Below are 26,651 nucleotides of genomic sequence, written 5' to 3'. Positions count from 1 at the left end.
GCATTATGAGTTCCAGTTCCACAACATTACAAGAATTACATATGATCTACTATAATAAATGCTTAGTCATAAGTGCTTAACCAATGAAAATATTTCCATCTGCTTCCTGAGGACTAGCTTCAATCATGATCAGTTTTATTTTTATTTTAGGAATCCACATTCACTATGTCGAATATGATAGAACAATGTTCTTTTCAACTGCTGTCTTTCATTGGTCTTCTTTTCAAATCATCATACAATTCTTAAAGTATTTTGCTGACACATATTTTGGGATTTTTTTTGTAATCCTTAGTTTCTGAGAAAGCTTAAAATGGTAGAGGTTCATCAAGTCTGAAAAGGTAGATGACACTGATTCAAAGTGCCTATTGGTCACTTTCTTAAGAGTGATATAATTAATCAGTAAGTATTTATTGAACAAATACTGTGAGATAGTTACTGTGTAAAAATGAGAAATTTAATTCAAAGACATATACCGTTTCTTTTATAAAAAAGAAACTAAAAGATTTATCAGCTAGCATATTTTAGAATGCTAAATACATTTACTTAACAAAAAGACAGTTTTAAGGATGTTTTCCATTGTTTGGAAAACAAATTTCTATGTGTAAACAGACTATTAGAAATATACTTGGATTTTAAGGTAAGCCCGTGGAGCTCATAGGTACAGTCTATTCTCTTTCTTCACAAATTATGTTTTGTAGACAAAAATTATGACCATAATCTGGGAACTTGTGAGCAATGGAGAAATAGAGAAATTAGACCTCTTCCCAGACCAACAGAATGAGAATCTGAATTTAACCACTTGCCAAGGTAATTCATAAGCACCACGATATTTCAAAATTGCAGATCTGGTCTGTCTCTTTTTCTGTTGTTTACTAATGTTTGTAGGTATAAAATCACATTTGAGCATCATGAAAAAGCAAAGGAATTTTCTGAATATTCTATGCAAAAAAGATGCAGATATTTTTCCTGCTTAAAGGTATTCCAAGCCTGTTCCTAATAAACACTTATCTGGGTAAAGCAAACTCCCAGGGCAGGTTGGACTCAATTCTAATTGTCCATTATGAACAATGGACTTTAATTAGTCTTATTCTGGAAATGAGCAGAGCAGGCTTTTCATTTATAAGAATGGCTGATTAATTAAGAAAGAAGACACTCCAGGCAATGTGTTTCTGGATGTAGGACAAGAGGGAGAGAAAGATATGTTGAAGGGTTAGTGACTAGCTCACCATCTTATACAAATATGCGCAATCCCTTTCAATTTGCTGCCTAAATTTTTCTCATCATATTCAAACTACAAAATAAATCAATCCATTTAGGGCAGAATCAAAGCCCCTATAATTTTTAAGAATCAGACATGTTTGCTTAATTTCTCATCAGAAAGGTCCACTATTGTCTAGCATTTGAAATCTATTTAGTAATTTACCTTAGAGCAATGTTTGAATAGTAAAATATTTTTTAAAAAATTAAAAGAAACCAGGGAAAAAAAAAACAACCTTACTTTCCAAGGGCAAAGCATTCCAGTTTTACAGATGAATCCTTTGCAGCTTGTATAGTTTCAGGAAAACGCACTTCAATCTTTGGTTCATATTCCCCCATCACACCTGTTAAATATCAAAACAGCTAGCAGCATTTCTGGAGAATAGAAGTGTTCTATGAAGTAAATTCTTCATTAATCAAAACTTGATTATTTGCTCTTAATAAGAATCAGTGTTTCCAATTAGGACCTGGATATATGCTTTTGAGTTCTCAAGAAAGATCTTGTGACATCCAGACCTATCATCCTTTCATGGAAATCATGAGACCAAAAATGGTCAGGAATGAAGAAGTTTTCAGTTAACTCTGGAAGAGTTCTGATGCAATATCATAATCCAAATTACTAGCATGTCTGCAGCAAAACATACAAGGCAATCACCCTGACCGACACCAGAAAATAAACATTTGTGCGCCAGGACCATACGGTTTTGCTGCTAACATAGTTTCCTGTACACTCCTAAAAAAATATCTGTTTTAACACTTTAAAATTTTCTAATTAGGAATTGTGGATATGGGATAAGGTTGGAATAAGACAGTGACCTAATGTATCATACATATATTACATACTAGAGGAGCTATAACAGTTAGTAATATGTCTTAGGCTTCCCTTATCAGCATAATGAATTTAACCAACTATATCTTGACATTCTTTAAAATTTTTGATCCTTTAAAAATTTATATATCAAACATCAGAGTGGTACATTACTAAGATAAATGGAGTTTTGGTGGCTGGTACAAGTACAGAAAATGTAAAAATTATAATAAAAATGTAAAATAAAAATAACCTAATTATTTAGGTCTTGATCATTACAAAAATTTGAAAGGGTTGAAATAGAGAAGGAAAGAATATTGCTTCATTCAACTAAATTGGCAGTCTTTATTCTATTTTCTTGTTATCAAATATTTCTTATGGACCCACTCATATAAAAGTTTCATTTATTTCTATTATATATAATGTTACCAGTCTACTATTACCATAAAAATAATGAAGGGAATAGAGGAGATGGAAGAAGGAAGGAATTAAGAAAGGGGCAAGCAAAAACTTCTAGTACTCAGGAAAAAAAGGAAAAATATCGTAAGATCTCTATGCAGTTTGGCTTCTGAGCTTTTCCACTCATGATCAGAGTACTCAATAAAGGGGAGAAAATGATCTTACAAGTCCAATAGTTGTATAAGTCTGAATTAAGGCCTTGCACATAAACTTCAGTAGTTAGTGACTATGAAACCTCTGCCATAAGAACTCCCTATGTGGGGATGGTTTCATAGTGCCATTGGTTTTTAGCATTATATTCTTGCTTGTCTTAAAACTCTTCAGGAGGGAGAAAAACTCTATGAGGTATTAAATTTCAAGTCCAAACTCTGATCATAAAATTCACTAACAGATTTCTTATCTTTACATATCCCACTGAGAACATTTAATTAGAGAATCTACTAGAGGATTTTCCACTCTGATGACTTTCTAGCTCTCTAAATCTTATACCAGCAACAACTTGACTAAGCTATAAAACTCGTCAGAGACCAGTTTGAGTTATGTTCCTTAGAGGAATAAAATTAGTATAAGTTTACATTTTACACAGCTTTGCAATGCTCATAATTAATGTTGGTTTGCTTTGGTTTCCTTGGATATAAACTTTTTTTTTCCATTTTGCCATCAAATAAGTAAAAGTGTAAAGAAAAAGGCAAATATGGAAAAGAAAGTTATCATTAAAGATATGTTCATTAAAAATATATTAAGTATATACATTTGGAAATTGCCCACACATGCACACACATACACTCCAACTCCCCCACACAAGCATTTGGTTTTTCTGTCAAACTAGTCCTTAAGCAAAGAAAAGACAAACTGTTCCATTGTCAGAAAGGAGATGGCACAGTGTACCCAGAAACATGTGTACTGTACCATGTGGGTGAATTACACAATTTCCTACTCTTAGTAATATCTCATTTGCATCATATTTGTGAATTGTGCCTAAATCATAGCTGATTTGGCTCCACTGACAAGAGGGAAGCAGAAAGCTCTGCATATCTCCCCATACATCAAGAACCACAAAGTATAGTCCCAAGATAACTCATTGTCTTACCATCAGTGCGCTGAACTAAAGGAGTGGGCGGTCCTTGAACGCTTCTTTGGGCCTCCTTGTTCGTTACGAAGCAGGTATAGTTACCCACATCTGAGGGCTCCACTTTGGCAATATACAAGTTTCCTGTCTCTTGAGATACAAACCTCCTGTTGTCCTCTTGGACATACAAGGGGTTATCATTGAAGGTCCATGCATAAGATAAATCTGAAAAATAGAAAAAATACCATTCTGATTGCCTTCAATCCTATCTGAGGAGTCTGTGCTCTACTTCATAATTAGAATAAAATTCTTGCCTGTTGGTTCAGTTTATAGCTACTGACCTAGTATAAATATAATGTTCCCTCACATACACATGTGTCCCAGTTTAGAAGATATATGCTTGCATTTTGAGGCAGTGCTTGTCAATCTTGTCAGAAGGATTAACATACTTAGGAGTACTAGTCCTAAAATATTCTTGAGTTTATTATTTGAATGTTATATAATTTCTGAGCACTGATACAGTGAGAGTTTTGGGTCTTACCATACAACACAGTAGAACTTGTACCCCATAAAGGTCACACCAGTCACAGCTAATTGCAATGAGTACAGATGATCTCAATGCAAGATGATGTATGTGCTGACAGAGGCACTGTAGAAAAGCCAGCAAAGGAGCCTACAATCACATCTCAGAAGAAGTAATTCAATGTGGTAACCAGCAAGATGAACAGGAGTTATTCAAGCTACAGATGAGTAGAGAAACATTGCTCACAGCAAGTAGCAGGAACAAGAATTTGAAGATGACAGAAAATGTACATTACTTGCACTGAATATCAGTTTATTCATCTCTGAAAATTTTATAGATAAATATGAAATATATTTTGAAGATACAATGAGCAAAATTAAAATACACAGATATCAGTGTACAGTTTAACCAGTTATATAGCAAGTTCCAGGCCAGTCTGGACCCTGACTCAAAAAACTAAAAACAAAAAATTGCATGCCTTCAAATTGAAATATAGAACAATTCCATCTCTTTAGAAATCAACTTATACTCCTTCCTTGGTTAATCTTCTACCTCGGCAGCCAGCACTTAATGCCCTAATAGATGACTTCTGCCACTGTTTAGACTTTAGAAAAATGGAATCAAGCAGTATTACAATTTTATGTCTTTAATATTCATTTATATTGCTGTAACTATCAGTAGTCCTCCCCCTTTGTATTGCTAAATACTGCTCCATTTTATGATTATAACATGATTTATTTTTCTACTTTCTGTTGATGGCCATTTGAATTATTTCCAGCCTGGGATCATTATATATTAGGCTAAAGTGAAAATATTAGTATAAGAGTGTAAACTTTCATTTTTCTTACACAAGTTAGTAGGTGTGAGCTATTAGGCAGAGATATAAATATATATACATATAATTGTTTATTTGTATAATTTTATTATATAATAACTGTATATTATATAATAATTATATATAATTTATATCAATATATAAACTGCATTAAAAAAACTACAATTTTTTTACCATTTCCAAGGTAGTGAAAAAGATTATATCTTCAACAGCAATGTATAAGAGTTCCAGTTGTATCACCTCTCATAAAAATGTTTGTCATCAATTTTTTATTTTGCCCCAATTTGAGAATAGAACAAATATTTTTGTGCATTAAGGTTTTGTAAGTGTAGTTCTATTTGAAGGCTAAGAAAAGGGTATTTGAAAAATATTTAGAGCTATATCAGGACAGTGGAAAAATACAACTGGTTCAAAAGGAACCCCCAAAATGAGAGGTGGGTAGAAGAAACACCATAATTTGCTAAAATAAATGTCTTCCTCTACACATATGGGAATCCAATCATTGCAGAGCCATTTATATAACTAGGGTCCTGCTGTCCAAAAAGAGGCCTCAGGTCATATTTGCCACATGTACTTATTTTAAAATCTGATGCAGTCACAAGACATACTAGATACAAGAGGCTAATTATTTCTGTTGTATGTTTGCAGTCTTCCAGAGCTGGAAGCAGGCCACATGAAACATTCTTTACTAACCTTCCTGTACGTAAGTTCTCCAAGTGTGGGGGGAAATACAGATTTATACCTATTCTGGATTAAATCTGATCTTCACAGGGAAACTCTTGGGGAAATGGGAATGGGGGAATGTTGTCATTTTATTTTCCCTTCCACCAAGAAAAATATATAGAAAGCAATAAAAATATACTTAGGAAGGCAGATTTTATAAAGGAAGGGAGGAAGGAAAGGAAAGAATAGAAGAGAGGGATAAAAGGAAGAAGGGAGGAATGGAGAAGGGGAGAGGGAGAGCTGGAGGAAAGAGAGATAGCTAGGTAAAGGAGAAGAGAAAAAAGAGGAAAGGAGTGGAAAGGAATGAGAAGAAGATGAAAGAAGAGCAAGTCTACTAATAAGTTAGTTTTTCTTACAACAATTCATACATGATGTTAAAAAGTAACAGAAGTCTCCAATTCTCCTCAGGATGAAGATATGAGGTAAAGATATTACAAGGAATAGTGGTAACAAAATGTCACTTATAAATGAAATATGAAAATGCAAAAAGTTGCATTAATGCTATAAAAGTAGTATCAGATATCAAAAACCCACACTGTATTTTTATGTAAAAAGCTTGCTATAAATTGGTATGCTTATTCTTATCCAATTAAAAATCACATACTTTAGTGTGGAAACTAATGTGTGTATATATGTTCACACAGATTATTACAATATAAAGGCAGGATATATATTGTAGCTTTCTCACTCCCTATATAATGTGTTCTGTGATAGTGGAATTTTAAGTTAGTATGTATATTATTTGCGTAAATGGAAAAAAGTATCAATAGGAGGTGAATAGTGTCAGAAAGGCTATGAGCTATGACTTATAAAAACAAGATGGATATCATTTTTAATATTACTCTGAACTATTTGGATGAAGTGTCACATTTTACTCAGGTACTGATTCTTGATATACATTGTAAGCATTAAGGATGTTTGTGAGAACACAATAAGTTACTCCTACCAAGTCGACTTCCTGATATCCAAGTGAAGTACATGCAATCTGTATTTTCAACACCTTCCACACAGTTGGGCATGATGTTGTATCACAGTATTCTTTACTGAGAGGAGAATTAAAAGTTTCAAGGGTTTCAAGAGACAGGTAACAAAACAAAGCAAAGACTAGAAGCTATGTCACAAAAGAACATGCAAAAATTTAGATTGAGATTTGTCACTGGGAAAAAGATTTTGGAAGAACATTAATGCTCTCTTCATAAATTGAAGGGATATGTGTTCAAGGGTTAAATAAAACATTCTCTATCAATATCCAGGAGACAAAAGCTGGACTTTGTACCCACTGGAGATAACAGATGGCCTTTAGTGTAATGAAAAGCAATGCTCTATCTTTTACCTCTAAAAGCCCATGTGTTAAAAACTTGATCTCCATTATGGCACTACTGGGAGGTAGAGGAAGGTCTGTGTATCACTGGAAGCATACCTTGGGAATGATTATAGGATCACATCCCCTTCTTCTTCTCTTTTCTTTCCCAGTTGTGAGGTGGACTCTGCTACTCTACCCATTCCCACCACAATGTGCTGCCCCAAAGCAACATAGCCAACAAATCATGGCCTTAAACTTCCAAACCTTTGAGGCAAAGTAAACCTATTTTCTTTATATGTTGATTACTTCAGGTGTTTGTAACAGTAACCAAAATCTTACTAACACAAACAGTCTAAACTTAAGTATTATAACAATGGATAATTTTGGAAATAACATATAAACTCTGCAGTTATAAATGATAAAGAAAGGTGTGGCTAGCCATTACTTATGGTATAGCCAAATAAATAAATAGAAATATTTACTTTTGAAGAGATGGGAGGTTAGTCCTGTTTTTATGGTCTCTTCTACCCTCAGTACTCTTTTGACCTCTCCAACAGTCCATGCTTTCAGATCTTGAATGCATACTGGCAATTCACTTTTTATTTGCAGAACTATGCTTTGACATTCCTGTCCTGTTCTCAGGTATTGAAACCTCATTTTCTTTTGCAAGTCACTATTGAGGTGTTTCATCATTCCCCATGGTTTCTCACTTCTAAGTTTCTTTACTGATGTCCTTTTGTTGCCTCACTTCTAAGCTTGTTGTTCTATCTCTACCAAAAAGATGCTCAAAGGATTTGGTTTGAAACTAGAGTTGTCTAGATAGTAAATTTTTTCTCCACATAAAAATAAAGGAAAAAAAATGTAGTTCAAATTCCTCTGTTGTTATTGACTCTTCATCTTTTGAACCTTTTGTGAAATAAAGACAATCTTGAGCAAATTCCCAGGGTCATGTCTCAGCTTAGGGTTCCTTATTCAAGGCCTTTTTCAGGACAGGAATAAGAGGAATAAGCTTTAGCTTTCTGAAATCTAATGTAACCCTTTCCACTTAAGAGAAATTACAGGTTGCCACTAGTGCCCAAGAAATTCTTTATTCTTCAACCTACAATCTTGGGTTCTGAAACTGTAATTTTCTTCTCTCCCTTGGTGAATTCATTTTTATCTTAGCTACTAAAACTTTCTGGTCTGTTCCTACATGTGGTGAATTCTCCTTCAATAGTAGAATATTTAAAAGCCACTTGAAGAAACTAGCCTCTTTTTCTATGTCCGTTTTCTGTCCTTGGCTTTTCTTTCTCCTTATCAGGCTTCGTTCCAAATTTCCAAGCTTTCCATGTATCCAACCAAAATCAAGTTCAAAGACAAATGGTTCTCAACACCCATCACCTCCCCCATCATCACTGCCTGTCCTATTACCAATTTCCTAACAATCTAATAAAACAAAGATCCAGTCTGTCATTTTAAATTACTCCTAAGTAATTTTAAATTACTGCTAATGTTAATGGCTAACATTAGCAAGGAATCAAGCACGTATAAAATCTTAAAGAAGTGATTCTTCCATCCAAAAATGTCTTCTTTAAATCGAGGTTCTAAAACTTCAGTGAACACCCGAATCTCCTAGAGTACTTGGTAAAATGCAAATGCTGGGCTCCATCCACAAGTACCTGACTCAGTAGGTCTGGGAAGGAAGTAGAGAATGTGTATGAATTACAGTTTTCCAGGTAATACAGACACTGTGGTGTGGAACTACACTTTGAAAATCACTGATATAAGTGGGAAAACTTAGTTTCCTCTCCATAGTCACCCTGGAAAGGAAACACCCTAGATTTTCATCAGGAATGATCTTGTATATTCATTTGGATGATGAGATGGATCTTATTGAAGAGGATGTTATTCAGTTCTCAGATTCACAGAGGGTCTGGGATTGCAGGGATTTGAGATATCTGCCAATCCCACCTCTTCATTTTACAACTGAAGAAGCAGAGAGGAAGAGTCAGCAGCAGCTCTGAGTCTACAAATCAGGCATGATTTTGTGTCCCCTATTACTGGATGAAGATGTTAAGCTGCAATCCCTTCCTATGATTCTCTTTCTCACTCTGCACTGTCACCTTTTCCCCACAGGCTGGTTCTTCTCATTCATCCACAAAGCCAGCTTGCAGTGGGAACTTTTATCTTTTTTGTTCTATCATCAGCCACTGCCAGTGCTTAATTTGTATATTTTTTAATGGGGAAGAAAAAAAATACACCTTCCAAATTGCAAGTTTAAAAACCTTCCCATTTGGCTTTTCTTAATTAAATGTATAATGCATGAGCCATTTAGGTTGAAACCATTGAATTTTTAAATATTCTCTCCACTCTCTATGACATTTATCTGTTATTAATGGTTTTGCTGCATTCTCCCTGTGACGATTCAGCAGCAACATTACAGCTGAATGATAATTGGTCTTTCCTTCAGCCTTTCCATAGTTTTTCATTGACACCATCCTCTCCAATTTTATTATTATAAGAAATGGCAGCTCTGCAGTAAGCAATTGAAGACTCTATCTGGTACTCTCTCAAGCATACAACAAATCCTATTTTTTCTCACACTATGATTGTGTTTTGACATCTTTTATAGCCCTATATCGTGTACTGTGAAATTTAAAATACAAACACAAAAGATACATGCAATTATACCCATTATATGGGATGTAATTTTTATCAGAGGGGAACTACCTCATGTGAAAAAGACCAATCATGGTAAATGTTGACACCAAAACTTCTGTAGAACAGCTGAACAGAGCTCAACAGCATTAGCATGTTTCCTGAGGTGGAAAATAACAAGTAGGATAAAGAATCTGAAGTACAGTGCTCACATGTACTGGATAAATTCTTCTGTTGGAATATTCCAGAATGAGTATACTTTATTGCAAACCTTGTATAGTGCTTCAGGGTTAAAAGTGAGAAGCCCTTGGGTGGTAAATCATAGTTCCGCTAGCCTGGTGGCAAAGAATTAATCCAAGGGCAATAATTCCCTTCCTGGGTTGAAGTCATTGATACTGTGCTATGTAATTTTATGACACAAATCAGAAAAGTGCCTGATGCCTTTATATTTGAGTCCCCATTTGTTCTACAATTACTGCTTGGCGTCCTATATTTTATTAGACCTCACCTTATTTACTCACCTTTTGTTTGGAATCATGGAGGGGTGATCTTTGGGGCCTACAAACAACCATGTAAAGCCTCCCCTTCCCTGAGTTCCAATTATTAAGTTTCAAGGACTTCTAAGACTAATAGTACAAAGTGAAACCTATCAGGAAAAGAAATAAAAACAAAGCTAAGTTTTGAGTAACTTTAGGGAAATCTCCAATCCTAAGGAAGATTGGGAAAGCTATGGGATACAAATATACATGGTCTAGATTTCCTTCCATCTTCTCAATTTCTATCCTCTATGAGTTAGCTTTTTACAGCGAGTGTAAGAGATGGTCTATATCACCCTAGTAGATGATTTTGTCCACCAGGGGATATTTGGTAATATCTGGAAACATGTTCATTCTCATAACTGAGAGAGAGGGTTCTGCTGTTATCTAGTGGGTTAGAGCTAAGGATGCTACTAAACCTTGTAATGGAGCATAACACAGTCATCTAAAATTCTCCCTAAATTGTTGATTGTGTCAATTTTGAGAAACCTTGTATTCTAGAAGAGTAACAGGCTATATTATGGGAGTTTTGTTTCATGGACTGAAAAGCAAGGAAAGTAATGTGTCCAAGAGTGAGTGGAGACTGAAAGAGAAAGGAGGGATGTGGGGTATGGGGCTGATAGAACTGAATTCTGAGATATTGGTCAGATATGAAGAAAGGAAAGAGCCATCAGCTTCCTGGCTCCAAAACTGCATTCATTTTAGGAAAATCAGTCTACTTCTCAGGGTAGTCTTATTACCTTCTTCTCTGGCAGTAAGAATTCTTATGTCTATGTATACTTTAAAAATTATGAAGTGTTTCTTCAGGATTAGAATATACCAGAGGGGGTTAAGCAATAGAATACAGTGATATTTAGATCCAATGAATTGGCTAATTTAACACCTAACATCTTTAACATGATTACTCAGTTTGTAAAAATTGATATAGTATCTGTGAAAATGTTAAATGAATTGAGGTATATAAAACTCTGAGGTAAACGTTCAATGGATAGTGGGCATTCATCTTACCTGATTAAACGACATTAAGTACTTTAATCTACACTGAATTCTAAGTGTACCTCTCCAAACCAGGCTTTTCTTTCTAGATATATATTTCATCCACCTACTGAAAATACTTGCTCTTTTATCTATTTGGTACTTGATAGTTAAGATATCCTAAAACAAGTTTCTGATTATCTCTATCCCAAGACCTGCTCTTCCTTCAATAACCCTATCCCAATGACTAATACCCCTATTTCAAGCTGTTCGATCTGGCTTTTGCATTTTCAAGAGTTGAGGGAAAAAAACATTCCTTTTTAGATAAGTTTTACATTTATGATTTTATGAGTCCATGGTTGAAAGTTTTATACCCAGATCATTAAGGGACAGCGTATACTTTACATCTAAACTATTATTGCAAGGTGATTTTAATTATTTTAAACAACATGTATATTTCTTCATTTGAAACATGTATACTCTGACATTTAAAAATAAAATTTCATATGAGATGCCCTAATGTACTGAATGCATGAAAATCTGCTGCTGCTTTTGTTTTAAATAGTGATCTTGTAGCTTTGCCTTTAAGGGTTTTATGCTCATTCTAAAATTTATTGAAAGTTTTACTTTTGGCCTTATTATGAATGGGTCCAAAAAAAAAGCTCATTCTGGAAGTGAGGGGAATCAATAATTGAAAACCTTTCTGCATATTGTACCATGTTTTTCTTAGGACTCAGTGGCACATACCCCACTACCAAATAAATTGACTCTGTTACATGTGTGGGTATGGAGGGAGATGAGTTTAGAACACTAGAGACTTTGTAGAAAAAACAAGATTTTCATTTGCTCAACTACAAAATTTTGGTTCTCTTTTGGCTAATATGCCAAAGGAGAATTATGATTTTTCTGAGATGGATATCCAAAGGGAAGAGAACAATATGACAGATAACAGAGTGATTACAAAGAATCATTAGGAAGAAGTCATAGTCTAGAATTTAGGAGAAAAGAGATTTTTAAAAGGAAATCTCAATGAAATTTGTAACTGAATATGCATTGTAGACATTTTAGTATTAAACTTTCAGTGAAATTTATATTTTTTCCTGAAATATTTTGAAGGTAGAGTTTTAGGAAAGATGGATACAAAGGGAGAGGCTGGTCCTAAAGGAATAGATTTAGGTACATTTGTGGAGCTGGCTATAGTTTGAATCTTTAAATGTTCCCCAAAGGCCCATGTGTTAAATGCTAAGTACCCAGGATGGTGCTATAGGAAGGGAGCAGACTCTTTAGAAGTTGTTGAAAGATGATTTTTTAATTACAGTTTCAATCTCATTCCTTGTTATTGATTTCTTTATATTTTTATATCATCTTAGTTTAATTTTAAAAGATTGTATGTTTCTAGAAATCTGTCTACTCTTTCTAATTTTTCCAATTTATTGACAAAATTTTTCAAAATATTCCACAATGAGGCTATGTTGTAATATTGGTGGCATTTGTTGTAATATCACCCCTTTTCAACTCCAGCTTTCTTTATTTGTGTACTCCTCTTTCTTTTGGTTAGTTTAGCTAAGAATTTGCCAATTTTGTTTGTATTTTCACATAATCCACTTTTTGTTTTGTTGATCCTTTTTTTTGTTCTTCTAGTCTTTGTTTTATTTATTTCCACTCAGATCTTTATTATTTCTTTTCTTCTACTAGTTTTAGATTTGGTTTATTGTTTTTTTCTAAGAACTTGAGATGCATTGTTTGTTTATCTTATTTGTGATCTCTTTGTTCTTTTAATGTATGCACTTACAATTATAAGCTTCCCTCTTAGAACTGGTTTTTCTGTATGCCACAGGTTCTGGCATGTTCAGTTACTACAGAGTTATGAACTTTTAGAGGAGTCATGTTGCCTTGGTTTTCTTTATTTCACACTTTTTGAATTTCTACATTGAGATGAATACCACTTCCACTATTATGTGAGGAACTTCCTAGTATATAGCCTTCTCTTAAGGACTCATTACCACTAGGAGTGGAATAAACAAACTTGTTTTCACAGTGTAAGCTTTCCCTCCCACTGTCAGGCATCTGGAAGTGGAGTCGTGGATTGCTTTGTACTTTTCTCTGAAAGATCTTCCAGCTTCTCAGTGCCTTTTCACTATCCATCACCACTTTTTTGATTCCCAGAGCTCTTCCTGCCTTTCTCTCCTCAGAATATGCTTTCTCCTTTGCTAGCCTGACTCTCTTCACTCACAGGGTTATAGGAAGGAGAGATCTGGAGTAGTAGAAGGGCTCAGGGAGAGAGAATCTTTCTTACTGCTAGCTTTGACTATGGAGGGGTGCTCTTCCAAGTATTTCACAAAGTAGCAATGAAAGGAATACTCCCATACTCATTCTACAAACTCAGTATTTCTCCGACTGCAAAACCTGATAAGGCTACAATTTAAAAAATCCATAGGCCAAAATCCTTGATGACCACAGACACAAAAATGCTCAATAAAATGCCTATAAACTGAATTTAACCACACATTAAGAGATTATACAATATGATCAAGCTAATTTCATTCCAGAAATGCAGAAATATTTCAATATGTGTTAATAATAAGTGCAATACAGAACACAAATCAGATCAAAGATAAAAATCACAAATCATCTAGATAGACACAGAAAAAGGTTTTGATAAAATTCAACATCTCTTTGTGATAAAAACCTTGAATAAACTAAGTATAAGAACATCATACCTCAACATAATAAAAGTTATACAAGAATCCCACAGCTTAATATCATACTACATGAGAAAAAATTGAAAGCATTTCCTCACAGGAAAAGAAGTCAAATTATCTACACTCATAGATGACATTATTCTATGTTTGGAAAATATTAAAGACTACCCAAAAGACTTTTAAAACTGATACACAAATTCAGCAAAGTAATAGGATACACATTAACACTCAAAATCAGTAGCTTTCTTATGCACCAATAATGAACTCACTGAGAAAGCAATCAGGAAAACAATCCTGTTCTCAATAGCCTCAGCAAATAAACAAATAACAAAAAAAGCCCTAGTAATAAACCTAATCAAAGAGGTTAAAGATTTCTATAATGAAAATAATAAAACACTGAAGAGAGTCACTGAAGAAGACAATGGAAGATGGAAAGACTTCCCATTTTCATGGATAAGGAGAACTAATATTGTTTAAATATCTATACTACTGAAAATGGTGTACAGTTTCCAAAAAAAATCCCCATCCAAATATAAGTGATAGTCTTCATAGAACTAGAAAAATAATCCTAAAATTCACATGGAAGTACAAAAGACCCTGAAGAGTCAAAGTAATCCTAAGCAAAAAGAATTATGCTAAAGCTATTACAATAGCTGACTTCAAAATACAGTACAGGGTCATACTAACAAAATCAGCCTGGTATTCGCATAGAAAACAGACACATAGACCAATGGAAAGCAACTGAATACACAGAAATAAACACACACATACACACACACACACACCTAGAGCCAGCTGACTCTCAACAAAGATTTCAGAAACATATGCTGGAGAAAAGATAGCACGTGGTGGTAGAAAAACTGGGTATCTCTATGAAGAATGTTAAAATTCAACCCCTATCTTTCACCCTGTAGTAAAAACAACTCAAAATGAATCAAAAACCATACTGTAAGACCTGAAACTGTTAAACTACCTTTGGAAGACATAGGGTAAGCCCTTCAAGATAAGTGGCATAGGCAATAATTTCATGAATAATACTCCAATAGCTTATGAAATGAAATCTAGAATTGCCATATGGGTAATTAGATGCCTAACTTAAAAATATTCTGCCCAGAAAGGAAACAATCAAAACAATGAAGAGACAGCCTACAGACTCAGAGAAAATATTTGTTAGCCATTCATCTGACAAAGGACTAAAATCTAGAATATATAAAACTGTAAAAAAGTTCAACAATAAGTAATAAAAAAAGTTCAATAATAAGTAATCCAATCAATAAATGGGCAAATTATTGGAACAGAGATGTCTCAAAAAAGAAATGAAGAAATACAAATGACAGCTATTTAAAAATGCTCAACATTTTAATCATCAGAGAAATGTAAATCTGAAGCAGGTTGAGGACTAAGGACATGGTTCAAGTGCTAGATTGCTTGCCTAGCAAGTGTGAGGTCCTGAGTTCAACCTCAGGACCACAAAAATGCAAATAACAACAAAAGAAATCAAGATTCCACTCAATCTAGTAAGAATGCCTATTACAAAATAAAGCAAAAAATAAGTATTGGTAAGCATATTGGGGCAAAGGAGCCCTTATACATAGTTTGGTAGGAATGTAAATTACTTCAACCACAATGGAAAACAGAATGAAGTTTCCTCTAAAAACTAAAGAGAGTCCTATACACCAGCTATACCACTCCCTATCGTATACTGAAAGGAAGAGGTCAGCATAAATAAGAGACATCTACCTACTGATGTTTATTGAAGCACTATTCATAATAGTCAAATAATGAAAATCAGCCTAGATGCCTGCCAACAGATGACTAAGTAAAGAAAATGTGTATGTTCAACCATGAAGAAGTACAAAATTATGTCATTTGAAGGAAAATGGGTGTAACTGAAGATCATCATGTTAATCAAACTAAGATAGATGCAAAAAGACAAGTATTACATGTTCTCTGTCATATGTGGAATAATGTGTGTGCATGTTTGTGTGTGCATGTTTGTGTGTGTGTGTATATATATACTGGATGTTGTAGAGGGATTATTAGAGATAGGGTAACAAAAAGATTGTTGGGTTTTTTTTGTTTGTTTGTTTTTTTACTGGTACTGGGGTTTGAACTCAAGGCCTTACACTTGCTTGGCATGTGCTTCACCTGAGCCATTCTGCCAGCCCAAAAAGAAGATATTTGGAATATATGTAAGTCAGAACATGTCACAGTAAACTCTATATAATAACTATGCATTAGTATTAATTTTAAAAATAATCATTTGCTCAGGTTAATATTTGATCCAATCTATGCTGCTAACCCCATCTACCTATTAAAACACTTCTGAAGTATATTTAGAGAGTATATCTCCCAAGTGTGGGAGAAAATACAGTATTTTAGAAATTATTAAAACAGAACAAAAAATAACACTTGGAAAAGACAGTAGTGTTCAGAAACCTAAAATGACACTCAAAACCCGTGACTGTGCAATTCCGTCCTTCTCTTTATGGGTGGGACTTATGAACAGTTTTGTATAGCACTCTCATGCTTAGAATAGATGATACATTTGATCTGAAAAAGGTGACTTTATCTTTTGTGGGCTGATCTAAGCAGGTAAGCCTTCTCTCATCCAGCGAGAGATATCTGGAGAAGTAGAAGGGCTCAGGGAGAGAGAATCTTTCTTACTGCCAGTTTTGACTATGGAGGGGTCCACATGACAAGGATTGTAGGCAGCCCTTGGAAGGTGAGAGTCAATGTCAACAGTCAGCCATGATGGAATGTGGACCAAAGTCCTATAATTTCAAGGAATTAAATTCAGCTGAAGCATAGACAACCTTATAATTGGATTCCTTCCCCCACTCATAAGAAGTTATGATATCAAGCTGTTACCTGACTCCATTCTTTTAAGAACCTGACCAGATAACTCCGACCTGGACTGGACTTCTGAAAAACGGAAGTGGTAATAAATGAGTGTTGTTTGAAGCTATTAAGTTTTTGGTAATGTATTAATTAGAAATGGAAATATATAGTTTGGTGAACTTACACCAAGGAAAAATGATAGAGAAAGTGTAGAAAATAGAAAGAAGTATAGAGATATAAAATGTATGTCTATGTCTCTAAGTTGGTCCTCATGAAATAAGATGTCTATAAATCTAAATTGAAGCATTACAACCAATAGTTCCCTTCTATTTTTTGCAGAATTCCTTTTGAACTTTGCTTTCACAAGGAAGTGGAACCGGAAAAGGAAAAATGAAGAATGATTTTAAATGAATCAGTTACAGATATCCTCCAGGTACTAAGTGATTTAGAGGTATAAGAGTGTTAAAAGTGATAAATTAAAGTTTAATCATTAACTCCAGAAACTTCTATCCATAGACATTTTTGAAGTCAGAAAGACCTTGACTGGAATCTGAATTTCACTCTATATATTATGAAAGTACTATTAATTTTTTGATGTAAAAATATGGGAATGCACTATTATAGTGCTTACTTGCTGAACTATTACAATTGATAGGTGTTATTATTGGTAGTACATCCTCCCTCTTTTTGGTCAGTGTGTACATAAAGGGTTCAGAGAGTTTCTATTGGTACTCATCTGTATTTATCCAGAACAACAAAGAAAAACAGAACATTGTTCTAGCATCCCTACCCTAGAGAAATGAAGCTGCTCTTGATAGATTCAAAATCTATTTAGAATGAAAGTTCTTACAATACCAGGACATGGTCATTATTGACAAAAATCCTTGGATTTCTACAAAATGACATAATGAGAATCAGAGTTAGGCAAGTTGTTCCCATGCAAAAGGATTTTTCAGTTACGTGACTTTTAATTTAAAGTAGTGCTTTTTGAATCTGTGACTTAATTTCATGGCATTAATCTAGGAACACTACTAGAAAGAAGATTTTATGCTTTTAGCAACCAGCATATCCTTTAACATTGGAAGATGACAGGGTGACATTGCTCAGCTTCATCTCTAATGTTTTACATAAGCAACTGATGTATTTATAAATATTCTACATTTCTGTTACCCCTGATTAGAGTAAACAAGTTGGACACAATCTTCAATAGTGTCAAGAATTTTTAAACATCAGATCACAAAATTACATATACTAAGATATGATTTTTGCATCTTGTCATCTTAGATAATGGTATTGTGAAAAAAATGTTCACTATAGTTAATAACAACAACTACTATCAAAAAGCCTGAGTAATTTTTTTGCATGTATGTTCTACAATAATATAACTTTAGCTCAAGATAGCATCAAATAAACCAGGCACAGATGGCTCATGCCTGTAATCCTTGCTATTTGGGAGGCTGAGATCAGGAAGATTGCTGATTAAGGCCAGCCCAGGCAATTTGTGAGAACCTATAAGCAAAATAACCAGAGCAAAATGTGGCTTTCATGGTAGAGTGCCTATTATGTAACTGTGAAGCTCTGAGTTCAAACTCCAGTCCCACCAAAAAAATAAATAAATAAAAGAAGATAGCTTTGAATGCATTGTAACTCTCCTCTAAAATTCAGGTAAGCATAATTACCATATTATTTGATAATAATATTGTATAATATATTATTAACTTTTAATTCACTTCTTTTTCTTTTTGTTTGGTATGTACATAAAAATTAAAAAGATTAAAATGTTTTGTTTTTAAAGGTTCATAAATGTATTTGGTTTAACATTAGCAAAAATGTTTGCATTTTACATTTATACATTTGTGTTATGTATTTTTAAATTTCTACTATTCCAGAGTGGTATTAAATTATAACAGAGGCAGGCAGTAGTGGCTAAGAGCTGAAAATCAGGGAGCTAGATTACCTGGATTTCAATCTTGACTTCAGTGCCGGGCAGCTGTGTAACCTTGTACCAGTTACACAACCTTTCTCTACCTCAGTGTTCTAGACTTGTAAAACAATAATCATAATAGCATGCTCCTTCTATATTGTTGTGAAGATCTGAGAATTTAATAAATATGAACTACTTAGATTTGTGTTTTATGTATTGTTTTTTGCAATTGTTTTTTATAATATAGTAAATGTGATACTGAACTGCTCTAAATGAAAGGTTCCAAAGGATATTTTCACACTATCTATGCCACAAAAATCAGGACCTAATTTACCATATCACCTGGAATTTGAAAAGATGCAATCTAAAAGGGGATGAGAATCAATAGGTCCCTTGGGTCTCTGACAACAAGCAAATTCACTGACCAATCCAGACTCTTTCAAAACTGAGGCTGGCACTAATTGTTTAATTTTTACCATTACAAAGAGGTATTCTGTTTAGAAGTTATCCAAATTTTGCTGCCATTTAATGCCATGAGGGATATTGGAATTTGCTTCTCCAGAGTCCAATAATAAAAATGAAATAACAAGCCAGGCACTGGAGGTTAATGCTTATAATCCTAGCTACTTAGGAGGCAGAGATCAGGGGGAATGGCGGTTCAAAGCCAGCCATCACAAAAAAGGGCTGGTAGAATGGCTCAAGGTGTAGGTCCTGAGTTCAAACCCTAGCACTGCAAAAAAAAAAAAAAAAGAAATAACAGTTTATGTTATTGTCTCTTTTCTGCAGATGAGCAAACTGAGCCTAAAAGGTTAAATAAATTTCCCTTTGTCATGAAATCTGTATGTCACAGCACCAGAATTATAGCTGAGGTCACTTTTAATACAAAGTCCCAATACCAACACTGTGTTCAATGTCATCTTTATCTCCTTATTGGCATACTGTTGAATGGCTACTTGAACAAATATTTTTTAATAAAATATTTAGATGTAGAACTATTTGGATGAAGTAGATGAACTGGATGCAGGGCCATAATTGACTCCAAGACTTGATCTGCCTCCCTCATCTTCTGAAGGACAATGTGAATGGTGTCACCCAAAACACTCCCATTGTACCTCCAAAATGCGGTGGCTGGCCACAGAGAAGCACCACGCCTTGACCTTCTCGGACAGACACTGTACTTCTTGTTTTGGTTTCAAAGTCTTCGATATCTTGGAAAGCAAAGAAAAATAGTTTTAGAATCAGTTACTTTGGAGGAGAAATATTTTAAAGAAGAATTTGTAGCTTGTTTTCATTATTAAGAGTAATGGATTCCCATACTTGACTGACCAGAATATATAGTTGACAATGAATTTATCTACACTGATTATTTATTTTTAAAATCTTGCATTTCATCTTTCTTTTTAATGTAATTAAACCAAACACACAAAAATACATTTGTTACCATTACTCACTGTCTATTTATTCTTATTCTCCCAGTCTGTAGCCTAGCAGGAAATCTCTTAAGTTCAGGACATATTGACTCTTCATGTTCAGGGAAGGTGGGATTACAAAAAGGTATGCAGCAAATTCCTGCAGTCTCCTAACATCTCAGATTAATGGTTGCCATTCTGATGGGTGGATGGAGTCTGATGTAATGGTGTGAGAAAAAGAGCTCCATGTACTAGAACAAATTAGACAGAAAATATATTCTCTATTTTCCCTTGATGTCTTCCTTCACAAAGCTGTGTTATGATCTTATTTGGAATGTTGTAATTTACTACATCTAAGAATCCTAGAAATCTGGGATTAGAAAAAAGGTTGCTATTTGCATCTGAGGTATAACTCTTTCAACATTTCTGGAAACCAGTCAACTAGCCTCCAAGAATGGGTAACATATGTAACTTCTCTGAATCCTAAATTTCTTCACCTTGTAAAAGCCATTCTTTCATTCAGTCAATGAATTCTAAAACCCAAGAATGCTGTTTGGAGTAGTAAAGCAGATAAGAACTCTTTCCTTATTGTGTTTACCATCTCATAGGAAGACCAGAACAGTTGTTAAAAAGATACTGTTTATAAGTAGGGCCAAGTTTTATGAAGTTGAGACTACTGACAGTCTATGAAGATCTATTTTCTCTTCTTCTAGAGCAACAGATTTGTATATCAAGAGGATAACCAGAGGATACATTTCCTAGACTTTTTGTAGATAAATATGGAAAACAGAAACAATGTGTGAAGCTTCTGCCTTTTATGTTTGAGAGGGCATCTCCCCCAACTTTCACATTCCCCATCCACTTGACTCTACCACCTCCTGTAATTCCAGGATCAGGAGAGCTCTCTGATGCTACTTTTGGACATGAAAGAGCGACCATTAACCTGGGTACAGAAGTGACCTTATGAAGTAAAACCACATCTGACATGAAATACCCATTCTAGATCCTTGTATTAGAGATACATAAACTTCAGTCTTTTATGAGGCACTTTTTTGGGGTGGGTGGGGACTCTTTGTTAATGAAGTTTTACCTGTTATTCTAAGATATCAAGAAAAAAGTACAGACCTGATACATGAGGAAGAGAGACATGCGATGGTGATATAGGATAGGGAATGTATTTCTTTAAGATAAAGCAGGACTACAAATCTGGATATAGAAAACCCAGGATTGAAAATAAGAAGACGGTGTTGTTGCTCATAGTGGGCAAGCTTTCAGTGAGACTTCAATGAGAAACAGATATTTCAGGCTATTTTAATATATGTGGACTATATTAAAAATACAGAAGGAATACCTGGAAATAGCTTTACAACAACACAAACAGTTGGATAATACCAGGGTCATACACAGAATCTAATGTCATCAATGATTAGTAAGCAGACATTAAATCTGAAATAGATTAATTGGGAAAGTCCTAATGTCATACTATTAAGAAAAAAAGTTTCTGAATACTGTTCTGACATTACAAAAGAAAAAGGATAAAACAATTTAAATGTGAGTATATCGTTAAATAAGTATAAAGTTACAGAATGGATTTTGAAAAAAATCACATTGTGAGGATATCATTATATCTATAATTATATCTCTTTTTATCTTTAAAGTAGATATCATTATATCTATACTTATATCTCCTATTATCTTTAAATTATTATAAGGATTACATATGATATGTATGCATTTTTAGGTTTTCTTATTTTTAATAGCCTTATTTGTTGTATAATTAGAATAAATTACATATTTAGAGCAATATACAAATTCTGTTTGGATATCTTAAATTTGTGTTATCCATCAACTCTCTAAGTGACAATGTTATAAAGGGAATACATATCTGATCCCCACACATAGAGACACAACATCCAGATTTATAACAATGGGAATTGTCAGCACATAAACTCTATTTAAAGTTTGGTGGGGAATGATAGATAGGTATAGAAAAAATAAAGAGGCATACTGCAAGGTTGCTATTCACTGATACAATCACAGAACTGTATTACAGCAGGACATCATCACAAATCACACAAACAGTGGAAAATAAGACCACCCAAAACCAGTTGGGACCTTCAAGACTGAGACCACTGCTAATTGTCTTTGTTTCATTATGGTGGCATCTCCATATGATTACCCTTAAAGATATGGCTGTTCCCATTGTACATCTGACACCATAATATACTTTAAAACCCCATGTAATGACAAAAAAGGGAAGTAAATCCTATTCCCAGAAAAATCTCCCCTACCTATCTTAACTCATGAATAATTCTTCCTTTAAAGTATGTCAATCAAATGTGCTACCCAAAATCCCAAAGGTCAAGACTCTTGATAATCTTGCCCTATCTATTGAATGTGTACTTCTACCCTGCAGTAAAAATTTCCTCTTAATTCCTTAGTTTGTTTCACCTCAGAATTCTTTCTTCGATGGTGACCAGAACCAGTAAACACTGGATATTAATTTGCTTTGTCTATCCCTAAGACCTCCTCTGCCCTCATTCACTGACAACAATAAGAATAAGTATGATCTTCATGGGATAGCTCAAATTTTTGACCTGAGAAACCTTGTAAATTGTTGTCCAGAACCAAACAGTGAAAATCTAAAATATTTATAGATAGAAAACCATAGAGATAAAAGAGGAGAGTTAGAAAGAGGGAGAGAAAAAAATAGAGCCAGAGAGAATGTGGAGAGCAGCAACTAAAAGACAGAATAAGATATGCACAGAAAGAAGTTGTTGGTCTTATGTGATGTTGGCAAAAACCTTTCAGTGGTATATTGGGAGGAAGTCAGTATGAATTGAGGCTTGTATAGTAAATAATAGTTAAGGACATAAAGAGCATAGGCTTGCAAATTCTTTAGGGTAGGCTCTAAATAAGAGGTGAGATTTAGTAAGAACACAAGAGGATATGGAGGGAAAGAGTACAGTCCTGATATAAATGATCAAATAAAGAGATTGATGTTTGAGGACATAGATTTAAGTCCTTATTAAGCCATAATGGTAACTATCAGACTCCATGTCAAAGGACTAACTTTTGTAGGAAAGATGAACCAGGAGAATAGATATATGTCCATACACAAATGGACTGCACAGTTGTTGCTGCTTAGGTAAGTTTTTGGCAATGGTTTCAAACTTTTCTATGAAATTGATGGGAGTGTTCGGTAGGTCACTTAAGAAGTTAGAGGATGTAATAAATGTACATACTCACCAGGGTTGTTGTGGGGATTACATGAAATAATGAATTTAAAGAACCTGGAGTACAGCCAGGAATAGAGTAGGTACTTTATGGTGGTAATTACTATGATTATGACATTCTAAATGCAGAAAGCAAACCATTATATTTTTCCTCTGATGGATACAATAGTCTATATAGAAAAAACTGCATATAAAATTAAATGGCACATTCTAGTTCCAATACATTTTTAGGAGAATGATCCTATTTGAAGCATCCATAGTTTACAGCTCTCCTCACTACACTCTTTCCCAAGTAAGTGCTCTTTTTGATATGCTGCTTTTCTATCCATGTAAAGTAAAAAGTTCAATGAAACAGATTCATGTTTAGTCATAGGCATATATTTCAGTGGTGAAATGTTTGCTAGCATGCATAAGGCATTGTATAAACAAAACAAAACACAAATGACAACAAAAAATATCATGTTGACTTGTGAGTTCTTTATCACTTGGGTATATATCACTTTAAATATGATGCCTTAACAAAAATAAGCCTACTAAATTATATTTTTAAAACCAAATATCAATACATGGAACTCAATTTATATTTCTAGTATTTATAATAGGTGATAATTTTAAGGTTATTACCCCCTTATTTTTATTTTTAAAAGGTCCTATTATATTGTCATTACTTTTTAGTGGTCACAAAAATAAACACAGTCCAAAAGAAGTAATGAGAAATTGATTCTATGAAATTAATAAGCTTTGAATTGAGTTCTCTCAATGTCACGTTGTCAGTGCTGTATATTCCCAGGAACATCAATCATGGTATCAGTGTTAATCAGAAGTCATTATTACTCAGTGTTAATAAGACTGCTGATACTTTAATATACTCAGCGTTTGCTTCCACTTAAATAGCATCCATTTGTGATATAATTTCTCTGTGCTTTTTTTGATTACAATGGGGTTTCTATTAACTGACATGAAAGGAAATCAACTTCTCTCAAAAGTCATACAGCTCTTATTAGATATCAAAACACAGACGTTTCAAAATGTTACTAGTTCATAGATTTTAATTAATAATTCAGATTTTAAAACCACTTAAGAGCACAAACATCATAGACAGGAAATAATCTCACCTTATTCAAACTAGGTGACCTCTCATGTGGGAATATTTTGAACAGGATCTATTTTATGCATCTGATCTGTATTTCAAATACCTTTCTCCCAGAGAGAGACATGACAATTCAGACGAATTTTTGAGGTCAGGTTCACTGAATTAGGTAATCATTTGGGCATCCAATGAATATTGTCTTTGTAGTGAAAGACCTTTAAAAATGAGATTTATTCTCCTATGAGAAGAGGCCAGAGAGCACCACCAGTTTCTTTTTTGCCCTATTCATTTTTGCATGGGAGAAAATAGCATAGCATGAGATTGTTCCCTGAGATGGTCTCAAATTCTATAATATTTGGAGATATTCCCACAAACCACAAAGGTGACCTGCCCAGGCTGTCCTTGTACTCAAGGTGTACGTCCTGCAGTGCTGGTTGCTATTAAAGATCCCAATTGTTGAGACTGCACTCATTAAGCCATTCTGATGACCATAGATTATGGGGTCCTGTGGTTTTATTGCTGGTTTTGGAGGAAGCATTTGGCAGAAGCATAAGCAAAAATGCAGTCACAAACAAGGCTCTGTTCCAAAGGCCAGCAGGAAGTGCCTGAGAATGGCCCATAAAATGAGTTTTAAAGAATTACTGGGCCATCTGCTCTCTCCTGGAGCAACCAAGGTGCAGAGGAGAGACAAGGGCCACCAAAATGTACTTAAAATTAAGTTCCTGCAATGCTAAGTATTGCAACATCTAATTGTAGGAGAATACATCTATGCAGCTATCACATGTAGGAATGCATCTCAGCTTAATTAAAGCAAGAAAACTGTACAATCATTGCCAAGGCTTGAGGATCACATTCAGAAGATGAGTCTTACAGTGCCAGCTCCTAACACAGGAGGGGATGAGTGGTTTGCCAGCTCTCATAGTTTGGCTCAGAGCTCTGGGTACCCAAGGTCCATTGGCTAGGACCAAGAGGACAGCACTTGAAATTTGGGAATAGGAAAAATATTTACTCATCAGGAAAATGTGCATTCTGGAAGCTGGACACAGGAAAGATGAACTGTTAAAAAGCTGAAGCAACAGGATGGAGGTCATGGCTCAAGTGGTAGGGTGCCTGCCTACCAAGTGTGAAGCCTTGAATTCAAATAACAGTAATGCCAAAAAGTTAATAAAATGAAAATGAACTATTATTAAAAAAATTGAGCAACAATATTATACATTTCACCATTTACTATGAGTGAATTACTTCAATTTAATGTTTCAAGTCTTCCTGCATTTTTCCTTTTTTTGTTATATCAAGAATAGCTATAATGTAAATATAGCTACATACTATGATAAGGAGTGTCATTGAAATCTCACAATCACCCTGTGATATGAGATCATTAGCACATTCACTAAGAAGAGGAAGAAAAGGAAGCTCATAGATTATTGTACATTGACCAAAGCCCACCCAACTTTCAGTGTCAAGACAAGTGTGCAAGAGCTTCACTCTCCAACACTATGCTGTTCTGCTCTCCAGACACCCACTGGGGTCCCCCTGACACCTGTAATATATTAAGTTGATATAAACTGCCACTCCATGTTCAAATAAACAAAGACCTATACCTTTCACAAGAATTTTATGAGTTCCTGGAGGAGACAAAGTGTGTTGTACTTTTAGGTATTAGAAATCGCTCCGTTTCTGACGTTCTGACTTCTCTATATCTTTGTTTGCTCCTCTATGTGTTTGTTTCTTGATTTATGTCCATTTTCACTTCAGTGAAAACAAGGAACTCAGCCCATTATTTTCACCTACTTACTGATATGCACACACCCATAAGTCATTTAAAGCATCCCTATTACCGTATTCTGAGCCTGTCAGTCTTACTGATTCAGTGAGATGCAACTCAAATATCTTAAATTAAATATTAGACATGTAATTCCTAAAAGCCTGTTGCTTGTACATGCTTTCTGTCTTTCTCTCTCTCCCACAGTCTCCCCACAAGAGTCCTCTCCTCCAGCAACACACAGAAACAAAAGTTTCTCTACTTTCCTTTATAAAAAAGGATCGCTATTCTGAAATTAAGTGATCTGCACTAGTTCACACAAGTCACAAGGAAATAAAATCTGTTTCAAAATACTAACACTATAAAGCGCCTGTGCTTAAGGACCAGACTGCCCCTCTCTAGCGCTTCATTCAACATGGACCTTGCAATCTGCCCCCACCCTGGAGACATTGCTCAGTTTTTCTCTTTCTCCTCCCCTTAACAGCAATTTCAATTATTTGTCACTTTGAACACATTAGATCTGATTTTCAACTTTAAGATGTATTGTCCCCTGCTCCCTGCT

At 34.5% G+C, this 26,651-nt stretch overlaps 1 protein-coding gene across 3 annotated transcripts in view; it reads right to left on the bottom strand.

The window, feature by feature from the left end:
* Cntn6 (contactin 6) overlaps nucleotides 1–26,651 on the bottom strand; it is a 276,069-nt gene that overhangs the window by 96,693 nt on the left and 152,725 nt on the right. For all 3 annotated transcript variants that reach the window (XM_020187691.2, XM_074044265.1, XM_020187689.2), the window contains 3 exons: nucleotides 19,705–19,800; nucleotides 3,615–3,818; nucleotides 1,499–1,601 (listed from right to left, as the gene is read on the bottom strand). In XM_020187691.2, the coding sequence (XP_020043280.2) occupies nucleotides 1,499–1,601; nucleotides 3,615–3,818; nucleotides 19,705–19,800 (403 nt within the window). The remainder of the gene's footprint in view (nucleotides 1–1,498; nucleotides 1,602–3,614; nucleotides 3,819–19,704; nucleotides 19,801–26,651) is intronic.

This window comes from Castor canadensis, chromosome 10 (assembly GCF_047511655.1).
Source record: "Castor canadensis chromosome 10, mCasCan1.hap1v2, whole genome shotgun sequence".
Taxonomy (NCBI): Eukaryota; Metazoa; Chordata; class Mammalia; order Rodentia; family Castoridae; genus Castor; species Castor canadensis.
This window is presented reverse-complemented; position numbering and strand designations above follow the sequence as displayed.